Source organism: Chlamydotis macqueenii, chromosome Z (genome assembly GCF_036417535.1).
Source record: "Chlamydotis macqueenii isolate bChlMac1 chromosome Z, bChlMac1.mat, whole genome shotgun sequence".
NCBI classification, from domain to species: Eukaryota; Metazoa; Chordata; class Aves; order Otidiformes; family Otididae; genus Chlamydotis; species Chlamydotis macqueenii.
Window position 1 is genome coordinate 9,918,508 of NC_141593.1, and position 20,326 is coordinate 9,938,833.

The 20,326-nt window shown below is 55.6% G+C and overlaps 2 protein-coding genes across 3 annotated transcripts; one reads left to right on the plus strand and one right to left on the minus strand.

Annotated features, from left to right (window-relative positions):
• Positions 1-6,467: 6,467 nt before the first annotated feature.
• Positions 6,468-7,920, plus strand: MSMP (microseminoprotein, prostate associated). Its single transcript, XM_010125350.2, has 3 exons — positions 6,468-6,579; positions 7,214-7,322; positions 7,731-7,920. The coding sequence occupies exons 1-3, from the start codon at positions 6,468-6,470 to the stop codon at positions 7,918-7,920; spliced, it is 411 nt and encodes a 136-aa protein (XP_010123652.2).
• A 953-nt stretch (positions 7,921-8,873) lies between these two features.
• RGP1 (RGP1 partner of RAB6A GEF complex) lies at positions 8,874-20,179 on the minus strand. 2 transcript variants are annotated; one of them, XM_086771184.1, is made up of 9 exons: positions 19,846-20,179; positions 19,230-19,369; positions 15,718-15,854; positions 15,274-15,357; positions 11,371-11,520; positions 11,145-11,291; positions 10,611-10,738; positions 10,192-10,369; positions 8,874-9,951 (listed from the first exon to the last, which is right to left on the minus strand). In XM_086771184.1, exons 2-9 carry the CDS (start codon positions 19,343-19,345, stop codon positions 9,728-9,730), a joined length of 1,164 nt encoding a protein of 387 aa, XP_086627310.1. In that variant the 5' UTR covers positions 19,346-19,369; positions 19,846-20,179; the 3' UTR covers positions 8,874-9,727. The 2 variants fall into 2 exon arrangements, with proteins under 2 accessions (XP_086627310.1, XP_086627309.1); XM_086771183.1 differs by having other exon boundaries at positions 19,775-20,179.
• Positions 20,180-20,326: the final 147 nt, after the last annotated feature.

Sequence of the window (20,326 nt, forward strand, 5' to 3'; positions counted from 1 at the left end):
GACGGTCTATGGTGGACTGTGGTGGTCCATAGTGGTCTGTGGTGGTTCATGGCAGTCTATGGTGATCCATGACATTTCATGGTGGTCCATAATGGTCTATGGTGGACTGTGGTGGTCCGTGGTGGTCCATGGCGTTAGGTAGTAGTCCACAGTGGTCCTCACACTGCAACACACATGGTGGGCACCAAAGGCACAGCCATGCTGGTCTGCCCCGGAGAGTTCGTGCCCATGAGGTTCCCATCTTTTTTTGCCGTATTCCCAGCAAGGGAAACCAAGCTGCAGGTCCCCAAATCTGATGATTGTTTAACTGCTAAAAAAAATGTTTTTCCACCTCCTGGGACACAGCAACACGAGCTAGCGGGCTGCAGGCCTCTGCCAAGTGCCTTAACCTCTGCACTGAGAGCAGGGCCAGAAAGCTGTCAGCCTCAGGAGGTGGCTGTAAAGAGAGCAGCAGGCACAACAAGTAGGTGCTTGCAGCACGGGCGGCTCCGCTGGGGCCGGGTGAAGGAGTCGTGCGGGCACCGCCGTGCCAGGGCACGTATGGCACTGGGTCACGGAGAGGTCTGGCACAGATGGGCAGCAGCCCCATCCTGCTGGAGGCTGGGGGCTGTAAATGGGGTTGCAAAAAGTGGGGCATGGGAAGAGAGCAGGGATGGAGAAGGCACCACTGAGGGTCCCAGTCTCCATCCAGGTAGGAGCCAGGGCCCTGCTGGGCTCTCCGTTCTTGGTACTGGAGGAGTCACCCCATCCTAAATGGGCGAGGAACATCTCCCGAAGGTCGGGGTGGCTTTGGCCACGTGGGCATGAGACATACAGGGACGGCTGCAGGCAGACGATGTGACCTTTGCACATATGGGCTTCCCTTGCTCCTGCTATCTGGGAAACTTGAAGGTCTCCTTGTCTGGATTTGGGATTTGTGTGTAATAGCAGAAAAAACAGAGCAGAGGCAAGTATTTTAAAGGGAAAAATGCGGGTAATGTGGCAGCTGTGTCATCTCCCTGGTTCAGGACAGAGGCTGTCCCGGTGTGTCAGTGGGGAGATCCTCCGGCGCTGACACCTCTCCATGCCCATGGTGGGACCCTACGAGTGTCCACGCAGGGCACTGGGACAGAACATGTCACCCATCATCCCCCTTCAGGCACTGCCCATGCCTAGCTGGGGGTGCCTGCTGTGTTGCTTTCCCCTCCATCTGCTTTGGGATACCCACGCCAGGTACGAGTGGTCCCAGCTCCATGCCCAGTTGCCCTCTCCCACCATGAAGCCACCAGCCATCCGTGGCTTCTCCTGTAGGGTGTTCCTAAAGCAGGGTAGCACCCCAGGGTGCTCCTGTGGGTGCTGACCAACAGCCCACGATGCACTTGGGCGATGCCGGGTACACAGAGAGGCTTATGGCTGGAGCATGGGATCTGCCTTTCTGATCCCAGAGAGGGACCAGAGAAGATCTCTGGGATCCACCCAGGACCCAGAAAGCCCCGGTATCTCCTGGGGGTGTCCCTGTCCCTGCTGAAGCACAGTGCCCAGGACAGGTCTGGGGGTCTCCAGGGGCTCACGTCCCAGAGCAGTTCGGTATTGCAGTCAGCATCGGTGGCAGGGCACTGCAGCGGCAAAGTCCCCTCTGTCACAGGGTGCTGGGACCCCTGACCTCCCCGGAGGGTCCCCAGGCCCAACAGGCACGTGGCACTTTTTTTTTGGCCGATGTGGCTCCTGCGCGGCCCAGGAATGATCTCCCAGGGTTATTTCTGACTCACAGGACAGGAAACATTTTGGGGTTTAAGCCGAGCTGAATAATGTGCTCATTTCCTTGTGCCGACTACAAAGCACCTGCTCCAGGGGATTTATGGAGTGCCGGCCTCTCGCACTCACTGCGCGGCTGCCTGCCCGGATGTTTTTATTTTCCCGGGATGGCCAGCAAGTGCCAAGGCCTGTTTTCCTAAACACCCCGTGCCCTCCCGGCACGTTTCTTTGAGGGGAGCCCAGACAGAGCCATGGGCTGCAGCACATCCAGGGTGCTGGGGTACCTGGGGTGCTGGAGTGGGTGCCAGCACCCTGCCAGGGCTGAGGGCAGTGGGGAAGCACCCACTGGTGTCAAATCCTGGCCTGGCATGGAGCAGTCACAGCTGGGATAAATGAGAGTGCAAAAGGATGATGGAGAGGGATGAAGGACGAAGGCGAGCAAGGGAGGATGACATGGAGTGAGTGAGGGCAAGAGGGCAAGGGACCCCAAGGAAGCCACAATGTGCGGCTGCCCAGATCATGGAGCCTATCCCACAGCGGAGGACCCACGACAGACCTCATCCCATGGCTGGGGACCCACAGACATCATCCCACGACAGACCTCATCCCACGGCTGGGGCCCACGCACACCATCTGACACAGGCTTCTAGAGCCCCTGCAAAACACTGCGCCCAACCCGTGGGGTGCAGATGGCTCTTCCCTGTGAGAACGGGTGGGACGTGAGTGCTGAGGCCAGGGATACACCTAGGACATGCAGGGCCTGCCAGCCCACCTCCCAGCCCATGCTCCTCTGGTAGCACCGAGCACCTTTTTCTGCAGAATGAGGCGACATCAGCGTTTTCGTTGTGTCCACTCTCCTTTCTGGAGCAACAGCCTGATCACTTTAGTCCTGGTGGGGTCAGCTCTGATCACCCGTGTAGTTCCAGATATCCCATCTGGCTTACCAGCTGAGGGAGAAGGATGGAGTGAGGTGGTTTTCGTTCCCTGGTAGACCTTTGTCCCCTCTTGTCCCCCTTCCCAACTGCTGGTTTGCCAGCTCTTTCTGAGCCCTCTGCTCAACTCTTCCTGGAGTCTGGATGCTCCTGTGAGCGTTGAGCGTTCAGGTGAGCAGACATAGCTTAGAGCTGGCGTCTGCCTACACCATGCCCACACCCTGCCCCAATGCCCTGGGGGCTCCGTGGCTTGAAGCATCTCCAAGGCACTGGGCAAGAAGAGGTGCCCACATCCCACAGCCGCCCCAGGGCCTGACACAGCGCCGGGATCCAGCTGGGGCAGCTCGACCCAGTGATAAGTTGGGGTGGTTGTTTTTTTTTTTTTTCCCCCTGTTTAGAGAGAAAATAAAGCGCTTGTGGGGAGCAGGAGCCAAGCTCCCCAGTGCCTAAAACAGCAATCGCAGCACTTCCTTGGATTTATGGTGTTTGCTTTCACAATGCCAGCCGGGATCCTGTTTGCTTCCTGCTCTGCAGCTGCAATCCCAAATGAAGGCTCAGGAGATTCAGGTTTTATAACACTCCTGGATCCTGCTGACGGCAACTTGTCCAGCATCGTTTATTACCCCCACACCTCCTGAGGGGCTGGGGTGGGCTGTTGTCACCTCGTCCCAGCATCCACTGCCTTGGGTGTTTGCCCCTGCCCATCCACAGGGTCCCATTCTCTGGCACCAGGGGCTTGAACAGCAGCTCTGTGGAGAGAGCACCCAGCCCTTGCTGGGAGAAGAGTCCAGCAACACTCAGTGTCCTCAATGGGATGCGGCACCCAGGTCTTGCTGGGCACGGCTACGTTCATGTGGCCAGGCCAGGCAGGAGCAGCTGGGTCCCGCTGGGGGGATGCTGAGACAGGGATGTTACCGTCTCCTGCAGGGTCCTGGGAAGCTCAAGGCTGGGGACTGTTCCTCACCACCGTGCCTGGACATGAGGTCAACCTCTGCTGTTGGCCTCTGCCTGATCAATTAGAGACTGAACTTACAGCGAGGTGCTTCTTCCAGCCCCTGCATCCCTTCCATGGCTGAATAGGTCAGCCATGGTCTCAGTTGTCCCCCTAAGATGTGAGCACTAAAACTGGCTGCCCTTTTTCACCTCCCAGGGCAAGACCTCCTCTGGGATGCACTGGCTAGTGTAGCCGGAGAGGGTGCAGCCCCTCCAGCCACAGCATCCCTTGAGTACCCAAGATGAAGCTCTCCAGCATCAAGGTCATCTCCAGCTGCTGCTTTCCAAGCTACAAGCCCCCTCCTGTAAAAGCCAGACCAAAATGCTCCAGTCCCTCAATGGGGGTGTGGGGCAGGGCCAGGTGGGTACCTGGAGATGCAGAAGGAGAAGAAGGAGAGCAGCCAGGAGGGGGAAGAGCAGGACTGACAGGTGGTGGGGGACCACCATCCCCCATCCCCTGATGCACAGCCATGGCATGGAGCATGGTGCTTTGCCACCTCAGTCCCTTTGCAAGATGCCAAGGGGTGTCCTGACCCCCTTTCCTCTTCCCCTGCATTTACCAACTGAACCACCCAAAGGCCATGAGTGGACTGGTCATCTTAACCCTTTATTTGGAAAACCCAGCTGGCCAAGCTGCAGAAATCCCAGGAACGCTTCCTCGTGTCCCTGCCAGAGCCAGGGCAGTGCCCCTCTGTGCGGCAGAAAGATGCTCTCGCTCCAGACTTTTGGTACGGCTCTGGAAGCCTGGCCAAATCCACGGGGGCCTCCAAATGAAACCCACCGCTTTTGTTTAACATTTGCTGTACGCGGTGGTGAAACGATGATGGATTATTTCACTGCAGTTGCTAGCGTGCCAGACTTCTTTTTCCAAACACACAATGGGAATATTCATTTACTGCTCTGACAAGAAATGCTTTTATCCTCCTTATACAGTAACACCTCTGCACCAAGGGGTGAATTTAGTTTGCCACTGACACACTTCACCATCCCGGCTCATGGCCCTGTGGTTTGCAGGTTACTCATGGGTGCCCCAAGCTTCTCCGATTTGTTATCAGCTTTTCCCACTGATCCCATGCTTGCTGCCACCCGGCCACCCAACCCAGAGGGGCACAGCATCATCCAGGGCACTGCAAGGGTGCCGGTGTGACTCTCTGAGAGGGAGAGGGGATGCAAAGCTGGGGCTGATCCCTCCGAGGTGAGAGCATGAGAAGCAGGATGGGGATGCAACGGGACGGCGAGGGGGCCCGGAGCAGCAGTGCGAAGGGACTATGCCTTCAAATACAAAGGTGGCGAATCCAAAGCGGATAAAAGGAAGCTTCTTTTTTTTTTTTTTTTTTTTCACTCCATGCTTAATTAGGCTGCCACAGGAAAATGCTCAGGCCAAAATTTAGTGAGATTCAAGAAGGGATTGGGCATTTATGGGGATAACAAAAATATCCAGCTATAATAGAGGATGCCAACACAAATTCTGGAAGGGATATTAAGCCTCACGCGTCAGAGTGTAAACCTATCCCAAACTCTCAGAAAGTAGGGAGATTAACGCAGAGGCAGATGACCCATGTATGCTACCGCTACTGCCACCGCCTTGCTGCCGGCGCAGCCCCGCGCTGGCCGAGCTGCTGGCGGGACCATCCTGGGAGCTCTGTTTCCTGCTGCCGGCAGTGCCTCTGAAGAGGGCTGTGAATTTCTTTTGGCAATTCAAGAGCTTGTGTCTCTTGGGGGCTGTGTGGCTCCCAGGGCTCTGACCACCCTCTTGCTTTGCCTGCTGATAACAGCTTTACCACTTCAGTCCAGAGGCAGCCCCTCTGGGTAAGGGTCCATGCAGACCACAGGCACATCTCAGGGTGGTGAGGCATCTTCCCACAGCTTCTTGCTTACAGCCAAGCCCCTCATTTCCCTCTCAGGTCAATTGCTACGCCTAAATGCACCTTCACCTCCTGACTTCATCCCTCCTGTTCCCTGTTTCTGCTGGGGCCGGTGTCCAGCCTCTGAAAGGGGCTGCTCAGCACTGCCATCTCGCTGGTGCTGCGCGTACACAGGCATAGCCCCGCTTTCATGGGCACTGCTCAGATGAGTGCTCACGCAGAGCCTTTCTCACCTGCTCTGCACCAGTGGCAGTCACCATACTGCCTGCTCTTGGCCAAAAAAACACGCTGTCACCCTCAGCCCTTGCATGACCACAAGGCTGGGGTGAAGCTGCCACGTTGTGGTACCTGGTAGCAAGGTGCGAGCATCACCATCCCCGCTGAGGATGGTGCCACTGCATCCCATCCTGGTTGTTAACAGGACGCCTGTGCTAGTCTGATCCCTGAGAGATGGGATGATCCCAAAATGTTGGCCGCTGTAAAGGATCAGAGATGGCTCAGCGTGACTAGAGGGGAGCCTGGAGCTCTTCTGGTCAAGGGCCAAAGGCTCCCACGCTTGCTGCTTGCGTCCTCACTGCTTTGCCGAGGGCAACCCCACTGGGGTCCCTTGGATCTCCCCTCGCTGCAGAGCCTTGCACCCACAGGGTCTTCCAACTGGAGACATTTCTGGAGGGCATGAATCAGCTTTTCACAGCTTGTTAAAAATCTTGATCCTACCTCTTGTTTTTATGCCTTTCAAATCAGGAAATGAGTTTTACAACTTTTCCAGTGGGGCACAGCTGGTGGCCAGGGTCGTAAAGCTGAACTTTATAAATATCTCTTGTTGGGATCGGGGGAAGAGCATTAAAAAGGCAGAGAGAGAGAGAGAGAGAGAGAGAGAGAAAAGGGAAAGGAGCAAAGGCAATAAAGAAGCAAGGCAACCTCGGTGAAGAAGCCCAGCTCAATGGCCATGCGAGCGCAGAAGATGGGGTGTGCTTGGGGCAGGCTTTGCCTGCTGCTCTCCCTCCTCCTCCAGCTGCCAGGCTCCCAGGCCAAGTGCTACTTCCAGGCTAAAGGTAAGTGGGGAGATGAGCCGGGAAGATGTCAGTGAGGAGGCCTCAGCTCTCCGCGGGGCGGCGGGGCTCTGCCCTGCACGCCTGCGAAGCGTGGAAGGGACTGCACCGAGCTCACGAGTGTGATCATGGGCCAGTGATGAGTGGAAGGAGCAGTTTATAAACCACAGAACAGCTCCCCAGGGCCCTGGCTGAGAAAAAGCTCGCTGGGCCACGAAGAGCTCCTGGCAGGAGCCCGGCTGGGGCCAAGTGTGCAGGACTAGCATCAAAGGGAGGAAGGCTGCCCATCTTTCCTCTGCTGCCTCCTTCCAGGGCTGCAGAGATGCTCAAACCCCAGGGGGCACTGCATATGCCCTCTCCAGGGAAGTAAGAGCTGCTTGTCCCCCAGGCCAGTGGGGAGATCCACGGGGCATGGCCAGGAAAGGATGGATGGGAGCATCATCCTTGGCAGACACCTGCACATCCCAGACCTGCAGGGTGGCAGGGAGGCCACCAAATACCTTTTGTACCATGGGGCGGGTGGGAGTTCATGGTGATGTCCCCTCATCCCCTCTTTCAGGGCAGAGGGGTGCCAAGGAGGGTCCCACACACTTTGGCACAGGCCCATGTGTGCTCATCGCCACCGTTTCCTTTGCAGCTCCCTGCGAGTACGAGGGGAAGCAGTTCTCCCTCGGAGAATCGTGGCTGAGCACCAACTGCCTGCTCTGCACCTGCCTGCACCCCATTGGTGTGGGCTGCTGCGAGACGTGAGTGAGGGGTTGAGGGGTGCTGGGGGGGTGGGCTACTGCTGGTGATGCTGACCCCTGCCAGGTCACCTCTGCGCCCGCAGCGGGGAGGAGGTTGTGTGGGTCCGGTGGCTGCAAATGCAGCAGAGCAAAGGTCAGAGCCTTGGGAGGGGGCTGCGAGTTGCCAGGTCCTGGGGCACAAAGGCAGAGGTGGGCAGGAGCCCACCAGGGTGCCGAGGGTGGTGGGACAGGTTGGGAAGACAAAAGCAGAGGCCAGGAGTGTCAGCGGCATTGGCCCAGCCTGGCCAAGCCGGCCTGCAAGACACCTTGGCTACAGGGGGGCCGACAGCGAAGGAAGCCACCTGGCTCTGCCAGCAGCCCCCTGGCACAGACTGGGAGGAGCTGACAGGACCGTGCCCTCTCCCACAGCACCCAACACCCCATCGACTTCCCCGACTGGTGCGAGGCCCACTACGACTCGCAGACCTGCCAGATCTCGGTGGTGCAGAAGGCCAACCCCAGCCTGCCCTGCGTGAAGAGCCTGGAGCACGAGTGGGGCTCAGCCAGCACCCCCGAGCCGCTGAGCAATAAGGTGCTGGGCACGGGGCTGAGCAGATGAAGGCTCAGCAGCACCCTGCGCCCCCCCGACATCATCCTCCCCCCTCCAGAGCACACATCCCGCATGCTCCAGACCTGCCCCATCCAGTAGAGACGTCACTGCCGCCACCTTTGAGGGAAACCACTACCCACGCACTACGGTTCCGAGTTAACATTTACACCCTAGTGCTGCCACGGTACGGCTTTGCTTCCAGCTTCAGCATCCTGAACCGAGCCAGGGCCCCCTCCCTGTGAGACGCCCTGCATACCATGGGAAGGCAGACCCTACAGAATCTCTTCCCAGGTGGGCAGGAAACCTCCGGCTACTAAAGAAAGGGGTACGGGACCAAATTAGCCTGCATCTTGGCACTCTTGTACTCCCGCATCCAGCCTCGAGCTAAGCAGCTCCCTCTGCCCTCTGAGACCCCCATCCCCCTGCACAGCAGCAGCTGGGAGCTTGCTGGGGAGCATCATGACCCTTCCCACAGGACCCACATCACCCAGCCAGCCCCTTCTCTGCCACGGCGCGCAAGGGGCACAACCCACCTCTAGAACCACTAACGACCCAACTCCTGCAGCTCCTGGGGCTGGAGGGGATTTCCCAGCACTGCAGGCCAGCCCTGGGCAGCACTGCAACGGAGCCAGCCTGGGGCAGGTGGCAGAGCAGGGTGAACCACTAGAAGATGTCCCCAGCGAAAGTCCCCATCCCAGCTGCAGGGGAGCGCGGAGGTGAGCTGGGTGACCTGCTAAGGTTCAGGGAGCTGAAGCAATCTGCATCTGCCAGGGTGGAGCTGGCCACCCTGGCAGCCTGCCCCAGCTGGTGCCATGCCTGTGTCGTGCAGAGCCTTGTGCTGATGTTTCTGTTCTTGCAATAAAGATATTAAACAAAGAGGAGGGCTCCAGCCTGTGACTGTGGTGGGAGGTGGGCTGTGTTCAGCACCGGGAACGGTGTAGGAATAAAGCTCTTGGGAAGGCTGAGTTTAGTACATTCAGATGTTTATTAGATTTCCATGCAAAGAAAACTCTTTCAAAGGTTTAGTAGAAATGGGGAGCTGGCTATTGAGCAGGGAGACATCCATCCCAGCTCCTGAATATGCAGCACGCATCCAGTCCAGCTCCCCAAGGATCCTGAGACCAGCGGGATGCCTTCAGGCCCAGGAGCGCAGGTAGAGAACAGCCCAGGCACTGGGTGCTTCTCAGTTTTGGATCATGGCTATCATGCTGCCGCAGCACGTGGCACCGATACCAGGCAGCCGCATCCGGGGCACCAGCACGTGCCTGCAGCGCGATGCTGGCCTGCCAGGACCCGTCTCCTCCGGATGAGGGTAATGGGGGTACCAGGCTGTGTGCACCCCTCACGAGAGGCAGAATGCGTGCCAGGGCAGGAGAGCAGGCTCGCACCCAGCCCAGGTGGGCAGCGTGCCTCACCTGGACGCCAGACCTCTGCTTGTGGGGTCTCTCTCTAGGTAGGGTGACCTTCACCCAAGGCTGGTATGCGGCTTCACTGCAAGAGCTTTCCTTTCCCTGTTTCCCACTCAGAAGTCACTCATTGAGTAAAGGCATATCAGGCCGTTCCCTGCGAGACAGATTTCTTTTTGGTGAGTGCTGGGACTTGCACCTTCACCCAGGCAGGAAGGGTCCAGCTCCCAGCCCAGGGCCGCAGCACAAGACACTGCAGCAAGCACAGTGCTCCTCCATCTGCAGGAGGGACAGATTTGCCCGGTGCCCACCCGGGTGTCGCAGATGAATCCAAGGGGACATTGGGATGTGCCTTTCCCATCGGTGGCACACACTTGCAGCACTGCAGGCCTCTACCAGCTCTCCCTGCTTCAGATGGTGATGGAGTTAGTGCTGGAGAACTGAGATACGTAGGAAGCCAGGATGGGGTTGGTGGGAAGGACTTTGATGGGCAAATCCCAGCTGAAAGTGTCCACTTCCATCTGCTCCACCCCAGTCCAGGTGACGGCCTCTGACTGGCTCCCACGAACCAAGCAAGTCCCCGCTGACTCCCCGGAGGTCACAAACTCAAAGTGCAGCCTCCACTTCAAGGACACTGTGGACAAGAGGGGGATCAGTAGTCAACACCACAAGGGATGAGGACAGCAGCTGCCTCAGTGCTGGCTGTCCTGGCAAGGGGACATGCAAATAAGCCCACTCATGCAGGCCAGCTCCCTCCCACAGGCCAGCTCCCTGCCACAGGACACAGCCCTGCTCAGCAAGGGCAGGGCTGGGGACATTGAAGTCCTCCTGCAGAGACAAGCAGGGAAGGGTCCCTTCCCTGGTGGCCACTAACCGATGTTGGTGGTGAATCCTGGGGTTGAGCTGAGTGGGATGGGCAGGCTGAAGCTGCTCTGGGCCGTGTGCAGGCAGGCTTCCTGATGGCGGGCATGCGTGCTGAAGGAGACCGGCTGACCCCGCCGGCGCTGGAACTCCTCCTGGATGCTCTCTTCTGTCTGCAGGCTCACTGAGAACTGCAGGATAACCAGCAAGGTGCTCAGTCTCACAACCTCACACAGCCCTGGCGCAAAGCCCCGGGTACTCTGTTTCCCAAATGAGCTCAGATCAGGAGCCCTTCCCCACCTCACCCCAAGGGGACCTCAGCTGGGTCACACCAGAAACCCTCAACAGCCCAGAGTCACCCCTATCCCTTCTCCCTCTCGCAGACCCAAAACCCCTATCACTCCTCACAGTGACCTTGAAGCCAGCACTGACCTGTAGACATGGGATGTCTCCTTCAGAGAAGTTAAAAGTCCCAATGACATCCTCTCCGATCTTGTACACAGTCTTAAAGATGCAGAACGTCCCCACCTTCCCACGAGTGTTGCTGATGTTATAGAGGTCTATGGAACAAGAAGAGAGGGGGAAAGGGTTGCAACAGGATAAGGCTCTGCTCCACACAGCACTCCGGGTTAACCACAGAGCCCAGCAATGGCCCCACACTTGCTGTGTGCATGAAGAACAGGCCCTGGAGGCAGCATTCTTTGGGAAATGCCTGCAGTAATCAAGAGCAAAGCACGTGCTGGCTGCGATACACAGGGGAGAGGGTCTCTATGGCTGAATTACGAAGAGCCTGAGACTGGCAGGGAGGAGCCCAGGGGAAACTCTGACTGAAGCAGGTCCTGATGGAGCTGCTCTACAGCCTCAGTCAGAGCTTCGCTTTGCCAGCGAGAGGTATTTGCAGCAATCCCTGAGCCGTGCTTCACACCCGGGTAAGGACAGCAGGTTCAAGCAGGGGATATGACCTACGCAGGCTGCGTCGGGAGGTGGCCACCATGAGCAGTTCTGTTGCCAGGTCTGCTAGGCGAGAGTCTTTCTTCAAGCCCTCCTCCTCCTCCAGGAAGGGGTTTGAGGGTGCAACAGCCTCATCCTGTGGGAACTGGTAATCCTTGAGCCCTGGGGAGAAGGCGAGAGTGTCAGTGGGACAGGGGGCAGCCAGGCCAGTGTCTGCAGAGAGGGCAGTGTGTGGCCTTACCGTGGAGCACGAGGACACGGAAGGGAACACGCAGGAGCTTGATGGGGGAGTTGACACGCTGGCAGCCGATGGTCAGCTTGTACACGTACTTCACCGACTGCCCCCGGAAAGAGGGAGGGCCATCTATGGGCAGCGTCTCACAGTATGAATCTGCAAGGAGAAAGAAAAGATTGCTCTCCAAGGCCAAAAGGAAGCTCCCGGAGCTGTCACAGGCTCCCTGCACTGAGGGTTAGGAACAGTAGTGGGGTTGAGCCAGGGACAGTGCCTGGTGCTTTCTGCTTGTCTCGTCTTTCCCACAGCAGGCCAAGCACACCCCCGGCCTCCCCGCAGCAGCGTACTGCTCCTCACATCACACGCACCGCTATCCAGGCACTGCTTCCAGCATATACAACCACACACACAAACTCTGCCTCAAAAGAATGTGAAAGATGTAAAATCCAGGAACACAAACACATGAGAGCTAAACTTACTCATCACGAGTTCAACCTAAATTTGCCTCTGCGCACTTCCTTTGCACATCGCTTTCACGACACAGTCACACACTGAGGTTTCGTCAGGGCTCTGCCTGATGTGGTGGAGAGGTGTCGATCAATACCTCATGCCTCTTTTGATATTCACTTTACACAAACCCTGAAGTCAGCAACAAAAATTAGTTTCTTCCTGTTTTTTTTTTTCTCTGAAGTACTGGGTCTGAATGGCCAAGAAACAATCAAGAGACCTTCACAACAATCTGTGGTGTATCTCCCTTGACAGACTGATGACTTAGACCACAAAGCCTCTGACTGAGATCTCTGAGATGCCAGGGCCTGGCACCACATTCAGCCCTCTCGAAGCCCCCTGGCCACCACACAAACCCCAATGCTTCCCAGCGCAGTGTGAACACTCCTGCAGCTTTCCCAAACCGCACGCTGTATAATAAGAAAGGCGCAAACAGTGAAATGTGGAAAGTCTCCACCTCTCTGGCTTGCCCACCGTGACGCAGATACACCCTGCCAGAGGAAGGGCAGCATCCTGCTGTGAAACCACAGATCCTTCCCCATGTCTGGCACATCCTAAACACTGAGGCCTAGAATAAAAGCTAGGGTTACATTTTAAATATAACTTCTAGATTTAAAATAACAGAACTGGAAGGAAGAAAAAAGCCCATACTAGTGCGTAGCACCGACAGGCTGTCACACCTTAAAACACAAGGCTGTCCTGTTGGACTGGGGTGCAGATAAAGCTGAGAACTGTCTTAACAGGCAGGAAAATCAGATGTCTCTAAGGAAGGCAGAAGACTGCTGTTAACACCCTGTACCAGGCTTAACAAGAGGGCTCACAAGGACCTTCACGCCCAGTGAGGGTAATCTCAGCAGAGACCACCACCATCTGAGGAGGATGGGCGGTTTGCTACCTGGCACAGGAATGCTGAGACTCAAGAAGTCACCGCTTCCGTTCATATCCCAGAAGGAAGCACATTCCTGGTGCTACAGATGCCTTCCTTACCCACTCGCTGTACCCTCTGGCTGGGCTCTCAGCCCATGTCCAGGCTGCTTCCATTTCCTCCCCTCTCTGTGATCTACTAAATATTTAAAGGTACTACAAAACCGGAGAGGAGGCAAAAACAGCCACAGATATGACTTGAGGGCTCGAAAAAATGTTTTATGGTGACAAATCTAAAGAGCTCTGTCTGGGCATTGTGTCAAATGGATGGGAGGTGAGTCAACTTCAACATATAGGCTCCACAATAGGGGGAAGATATTGGGGAATAAGCTGGTTGGCAACTGAAAACAAGGCCTTTTATCAAGAGACATCCTGACACAACCTCAGCTATATGTGCCAGCTCTGGCTACAGTTTAATAACATAGTACTTTGCTGAAGCAGAATTAAGATTTCTTAGGGGGTTTTTTTTTTGCCTTTTGAAACTGTGCAGCAAAACTCAAAACTTCTGAAAAACAGGAAATTAAGAATTAAGATACACACCCACACAGCCTTAGCTTTGTCTCCATGGACCTGGCAGGAGCCCCCAGGAATGATCTGCAAGCATGCCAGCTGCAGTCTCGAGTGAGAGGAGCAGCACCACAGGCTGATGGGATCAGTGTGAGCAGCCTGGCAGAGATGGGGCTGTGATACAGGAGCTCCAGTGCTGAAAAACGCAGCGCCACACACAGCAGCACCTTACATGACATATGCAATGGACACGGGCATTACACAACCAAGCGGAAAGGCTGTAACATACGGCCAAGGAACCTCAAAGTGTAGAAGAGTTTGTGTCCTTCCTGCAGAGTTGCATCCAAGCACAAGGTAGATGCAGGTTACTTGTGCCAGTGTCACCCACTGGCAGAGCGGACACACATACACACAACACAACATCACTGGGAACGACAGACTATCACAAGCTTAAGCTTGGGGTTGAACAACTTCTGCCTGCAAAGCCAGCGCACACGGAAATTCTCCCAATCCATCCCAGACTGGAGGTTGGACTGTAGTCACCAGTCTGCTCTCCCAGAGGCTACTGAGCCCACCTGAGATGCTCCAGGAAAAGGGGCTTCCCCCTTGGGAAACGGATGCTCCAGCCCCACACACTGCCAGTAGTGAGGAGCACAGGCGAATCCAGGTGAGCCTCAGGCCAGCTCAGATTTCTGCCTCCTCCTCCTCCTCCTCCCTGGCAACGCCACTTTCAGATCACTTTCTGATGTGGCAGGGCAAGCTCCTTTGCCCACCGCATGCTGCTGTAGAATAGTAAGTAAATAACTCAACATGGTCAGCAATAGGCTTTGCAGTTTAGGAGACAGAGCCCTGGACAGCACTGCCCCACGCCGCCAACCACCCAGCCAAGCCAGGTTGGTTTCACCCTGTCCGCCTTTCCCTCCAGTCAGGCCACTCCAAGCCCAGAAAGGCAGGAGATCCCAGCTTCAAAACCATCATGTCACAGCCTGTGGTTCCTCAGTCTCATTCGCAGCTCTGCTCTCACCTCCCCAGAGCTCAATGCTCCAGTGGAGCCCCCACCACCACAGGCACTGCCTCTCCACTCCCTTTGCTCTGTGACTTAAGAGAGGTCCATCAATTGTTCCCGGCAGATCCATAGGACAACTCAAGGAAGCTGTTCATGCACAGTTTGCAATGTCTAACATTACGCTGCTGCTGGACCACGGGCCACTGGACCACACAGGACATCTGACACAAAGTGACAGGCTGGGTCATGCAGCCACTGACCAAGAGAGAGAAGCACATCCTTGTATTTTCATAGCTGTCTGTTCAGGTAGAAGAGGCTGCCTGGAACAACGAAAAAGAGTTGCTGCAAATACCTCGTGAAAAGGATAAAGATTTCTCTGAACAGCAAAAGGGAAAGTGGTGATGAAGGAGAGCTTAAAGGGGATCCACTGGAAGGGCACCGTTTGAGGGCTCTGGAGACCTGGAGAGTTCTGAGCAGACAAGATGAGGAGTGCTCTCTTTTACAGCAGGAAAACTAGGACAAGCAGAAGCCTCTGTGATCTCCAGGACAGCTACAAGCTGAAGAGGAAGCATGGACCTTCAGAGGACGCCAGCCTAAATCCCAAGAATATTCCAGTGTGGCCAAAGAAATAAAGGCAGGGAAACACAGGTGTATATAACTGTTCCTTCAGTTGCAATCAGGTATTTCAAAACGTTTTATGCCTTGCAGCTACAAAATGGACCTGTGGCAAAGGACGCAGGCCAGCGGCAGGACTGAGGGACACATTGCAGTACACAGCCCTCATATAGTGCAGCACAGACTCTGCACGATGCAGCTGTTCCTTAGCATTCACACTTCCAACAAAGCACCTCACCTTCCATGAGCACCAGGGTTTCCCGCTTGCAGCCCTCACGTCTGCAAAGCCAGTTTCAAGAGGAGGGCTCCCCAGCGAGAGCTCTCTGAGCAGGGGATGAGAAGATAGGACTCACAGGACTTTGACTCCCCAGGATCCAGTCGCAAGTCGCAGAAGAGAATCTTGGGTGGGGTGGACAGGATACACTGACCCCGCTCTCCTGGAAGAGAAGAACCACCATGTGAATGCTGCCCAGCCTCAAGGTCCAGGCCAGGCTTTATCCTGATGGGTGTGGCATGGGGAGGAGAAGGGGCCAAGGAGGAAACATCTCATGTCCCTGTCAGATCATGAGATATTCCCAGAACAGTTGGACAGTGGATTCTCACGTTGCACTCCAAGCTAGCGACACTTTAATCTCAGAATTAACAAGGTGCTGCAGCAGCCATCACCAGGGAATCATACAACGAAAGCAACACGGACTTCCCGCTCGCTTCTACGCATGCTGGCCTCAAGAGTCTGTTTGATTCCTGCTCGCTGTGCTCTCACCGTTCCTGCCCGGCGTAACAGAAGTAGCACTCACCTCTGTTGGGGACGAAGACTGTCTCGTTCTCTGCCTGCACGTCGTGCTTGCTGCCATCAGAAGGAGGGAGAGCTACTCGGTTCTCGCTGGCATGAAACTGGCAGTGGATCTGGGCGCTGGCCCACGCCAACATCTCACTGAGAGCAAAGAAGAGAAACACTCGTGTCTATGCTTTATATCTGGATTACAGCAAGCATGAATTGGGAGAAGAGCAGCTCTGGCTGCTCAGCTCCATGTGGGACTGCTTCCCCTAGAAGGAAGAAGGCCTTGCTTCACTGTTACTGAAGCCACTCTCAAAAGTCCCCCTCCAAAAAAGCCTGTGCAGCAAGCTTGAGCTGGAGTGCTGATTCAAAGCCACTTCCACCCCAGCTGCTGACAGCAGTTTCACCCAAGGCCCAGCTCTGTGGCCCAAGGTTGTTTAGCAACAACATTTGCAGTCTGAGCCACAACACCTTGGGCACAGCAGAGACACAGAGCAAGGAAATATCCCTGGCCCGAGAAGCCCTGCTGTACAGGTGGCAGAAGACAGCAAACAGCACAGGTCAGCAGCCACCCCTTCCACAGGGACAGAGACGAGGTGGCCTGTGCAGAACCTCACAGGGATCTTCCAGCAAACACGTTGAGCTCAAGCATCCCAAGATCCGGTTCAAAGTCCCACTCACCTGCTCACCTTTATCATCACGCCTAGCTTGGGACTGGCCACAGGCTGCTCTGTTGAGAGGACAGCTCTAGGTGTTGTGCGTGGGCCAGGTCTGGCAGAGCACTTTTAGCCACAAAGAGCTAAATCCCAAGCCAGAAGTGACATGCAGAGCAGCACTTTGAGGCACCCCCATTAACAATGCGACCATCAGGGAAGTGGGCAAATTCAAAAGCAACAAATATCTGCAGCCTGGGTCCAGCTGCCCCTGCCCACAGCACCCAGCTGCCTCAAGCTTGATACTCCTCAGGGCAGGCAGGGCACAGATGTGCTCCCTCCCCACAGCACTGTCCCCCTCAAGAACACCAACTTCTGGTTCTGTCAGACCAAAGAAGGATGCTTCCAGGTCCTTCATAAGGACCCATTTTCTCCTCAGGATGCCAAGGATTCACTGATAGCGATACAGGAGACGACAGTGTCAATTGACCTCTTTCTGCATAGCCACAAGAACTGGTTGCATCCAGCATGACAGTCTTATGTTTTGGACTCTGCTACAAGCTCAGCTGTTTCAGAGGGCACTTCCCATGGCATTACTAACGTTTCAGTTTCCAGAACACTCATCTATTTTCATTTCAATAGAGGTCTCGTTAATTTAGCCAGTGTATGGCTCCTCTGGTATTTTCTAACATCATGATCTGATTAGTAAGCACTGACACCAGAGTTTTAGGCAGCACAGAGATTTTTTGGGGCACATGAGTATCTCTTGATGTGACATATCAGAGCAGTTAAATGTCTAGACGAACCAGAGAAAAATGAGTGCTGCATTCGTTTCAGCTGACTAATAATGTGCTATTTAATCTTTGTATGTGCTAGCTGCCTTCACCCAAACACGTGCTGTTTAGTCTACCCAGTTACCTCTAACCCCACAATTACAATTCTGTATCTTGAAAACTGCCAGCATGGCTTTTTCATAAGGGCTGCTGTAACGTTTGCTGTCATAATGTATCTGCTATAGGGAAACAGAGAAATGCTCTTGCTTAAAATGTTTAGACAATGTTTACTAATTTTGTCTAAGCGTAGCATGATTAGAGTACCTTCAAATGCTGTATTTTGAATCTTTTATTTTCGTCATTTACTTTCAATACTGCCCAACAATATATCACTGGATTGTTTTCTTTTTTTTCACCAGACACCCAAAGAAAATCTGCATGTGCCTTCCTACCAGCAGACCTAGCTTGTCCAGCTGGCAGGGTGCAGAAGGATCCTGCACTGGTGCTGAGGTTGCTTTCCTCCTCTCTCACCTCTCTCACAACTCCTGCAACCCACAAGGATCATGTTCCATGCAGCCTTTGGGCAGAAGAGCTTTGTTTCTTCTATGTCTCGTACATCAAAATCAAATTCACTTTCTGCCATTTACTTACTGTGCTTCAGTTCTGTGCCTATGCTTGAACTGCGTGCCTCTCAGTTCCTCCACCTGTGCCACAGCTTTTGCTAGTCCTGAAAGGTTCTAGTCCTCAGCAGGTCTATCTGCCTGTTGCAGTGATTGTGCTTTGATGTGGTTTCTGCCTTTACACAACTCAACAGCTTCAGTTTCCAAACCACCAACGCATTTGGTGCAGGGAAGAAAATCAGCTCAATCCCAGCCGAAACGAGGACACTTAGCCAGGTCTCATCAGTTTGGTCATGCGCTTTTTCATTTTAAAAACTTCCCTTTTTCCAAGAGGCAGTTTTCTATGGACCATATGAAGCTCCAATAACTGTGCTGCGAACCTCCAAAACTACTCCACCTGGTACCTTTGCAGTCTCACATGTTTTGGAACCAGGAAAAACCACACTGTCACCGCTGAAGACAAAACTGTGGAAAGCTAGACGCTTACGCCACAGCTAAATTTGCAAGCTGACTTCAGCGGGCAAGAGGAACCAGGAAGGAAAGATGGAAAGTTAAGGAAGGCAATAAACAAAGAAGCCCTACAGCGGTAATACAAGAGACTGCTTTGCTGTTGCTGAGACTGCAAGCACTGGAAGTGGATCCACCAAAACAATCACATGTGAAAAGCGTACTGGTGACGAAAAGATGCTGCACCTGACAGGGCTGGAAACAGACACTTCCCAGGAAGGGCCCAAGATGAGGAAGCACTCTCCACCCCCTGGAGAATCAGAGAAGGCCATGCACTCAGAGGATGTGGAGGCTTTGGGTGAGCCTGTGGCCCTGTGAGTCAATATAGGAAGCTCATGTCTTCCCAAGCTTCCTCAACACCTATTTCAGGCACAGTAAAGAGAAGGGGAGATGCAGAGCTCAAAGGCTGGGCCACAGAAAATGCTGCCACAGAAGGCTGCCTCTTTCTCACTCTAGGCAGTGCTTGCCCCTTTGCCTGCCAGCTCTGGTGGGAGGGATCACACTGACATGTCAGCACACTGCCAGACACAGAGAGCTCCCTCCTTAAATGCAGGAAATAACCACGTTGCCTGGATGTTGCCCTCTGAGACTGTCAGCCTGGTGTAACTAGATATCCTGCTTTGACAGCCAGTTTGGCTTCATTTTCTGACAGTAACCCTGTCGCTGAGGGCTCACCTGAGGGGCAGTTAAGAACATCTAACTGCATACTTTTTTTCTCACCTCTTCCTTGGAGGCAGAAAACCAGAACAACTACCTCAGTTTCAGCCCTGAAACAGCAATGGCTCAAAGCACTTAAAGGGAGTACTCAGGCAGGGAAGTCACCAGTGGCTGAGCTGGCATCATTGCTCCACAACCCAGCCATGACTACATCTGGCTGCTCAAGAGGGAAGGAGTGCCGTTCCTTCTGGATGGACTCAGACAGCTCTGCCACTTCAAGGCTTCGTGCACAGAAGGGCCCACCAGCACAGGCTGCCATACCTGCTGGCAGAGGTAGACGAGGCCGATAACGGGTTGGTGAAAGTGATCACACACTCCAGCACCTCTCCTGCCAGGAAGACGGGCCCATGGCCCAGCTTGGCCAATACCTCAATCATGGCTTGGACAGCCCTGCTGCACACCTGCCAAAAAAAGAAAAAAAAAACCAAAAAACAGAGGGCATGGAGAAAGGGCTGGGCGCTGTGATAGAGGGGGAATGGCAACAGCGGTGTTGGGGACAGGCAGATGGGGTCAGGGAGAGCCCCAGTGCCAGAGAGAGCACACAGACACGTTCAGGGGTCAGGGACAACCCTGGCCTTGCGCACGCACACCCACGGAGGCGTGCAGGGGAAACACGCACAGCCCTGGACACACACACACATACCCCCCCCCGCCCCACGGTGGGGTCAGGACACAGTGCGGGGGGTGAGGGACAGCCCTGCCACCGGCGGCCTCCACTGCAAACACACAAACGTAAACGCCCACCAGAGGGACCAGGGACACATGGCCGGACGTCCCCTGCCCCAGGCCGCCCCGGCCCCACTCACCGCCCCGCACAGGCCCCGCCGGTCGCCCCGTTCCACTCCAGACCCTGTTTCCCCTCGGCCGCTCTCCCGACCTGCTCGGCGGACCAGAGGCCTACTCGGCAACGCTCGGGTACCGCTCGGGCGGCGCTCGGCAACTTTCGGGCAGCGCTCGGTAACTCTCTGGTACCGCTCGGCAACTCTCGGGCAGTGCTCGGTGGCTCTCGGATACAGCTCGGCAACCCTCGGGCGGCGCTCGGCAACCCTCGGGTAGCGCTCGGCAACTCTCGGGCAGCGCTCGGCAACTCTCGGGCAGCGCTCGGCAACTCTCGGGCAGCGCTCGGTGGCGCTCGGACGGCGCTCGGCAACTCTCGGGATGTGTTCGGCAGCGCTCGGCTGGGCGCCCCGGGGGATCGCAGGTCGCGCCGGTAGCGGGGCGGGTCTGGGCTTCCGGACGCGCTCGGCGGCGCGCGGGGTGCCGTGCCCCGGGGGCGCGGGGCGGGGCGGGGCGGGGCGGAGCGGAGAGGGGCGGGGCGGGGCGCGGCGCGGCGCGGCGCACGGTGAAGAGGGCGCGCG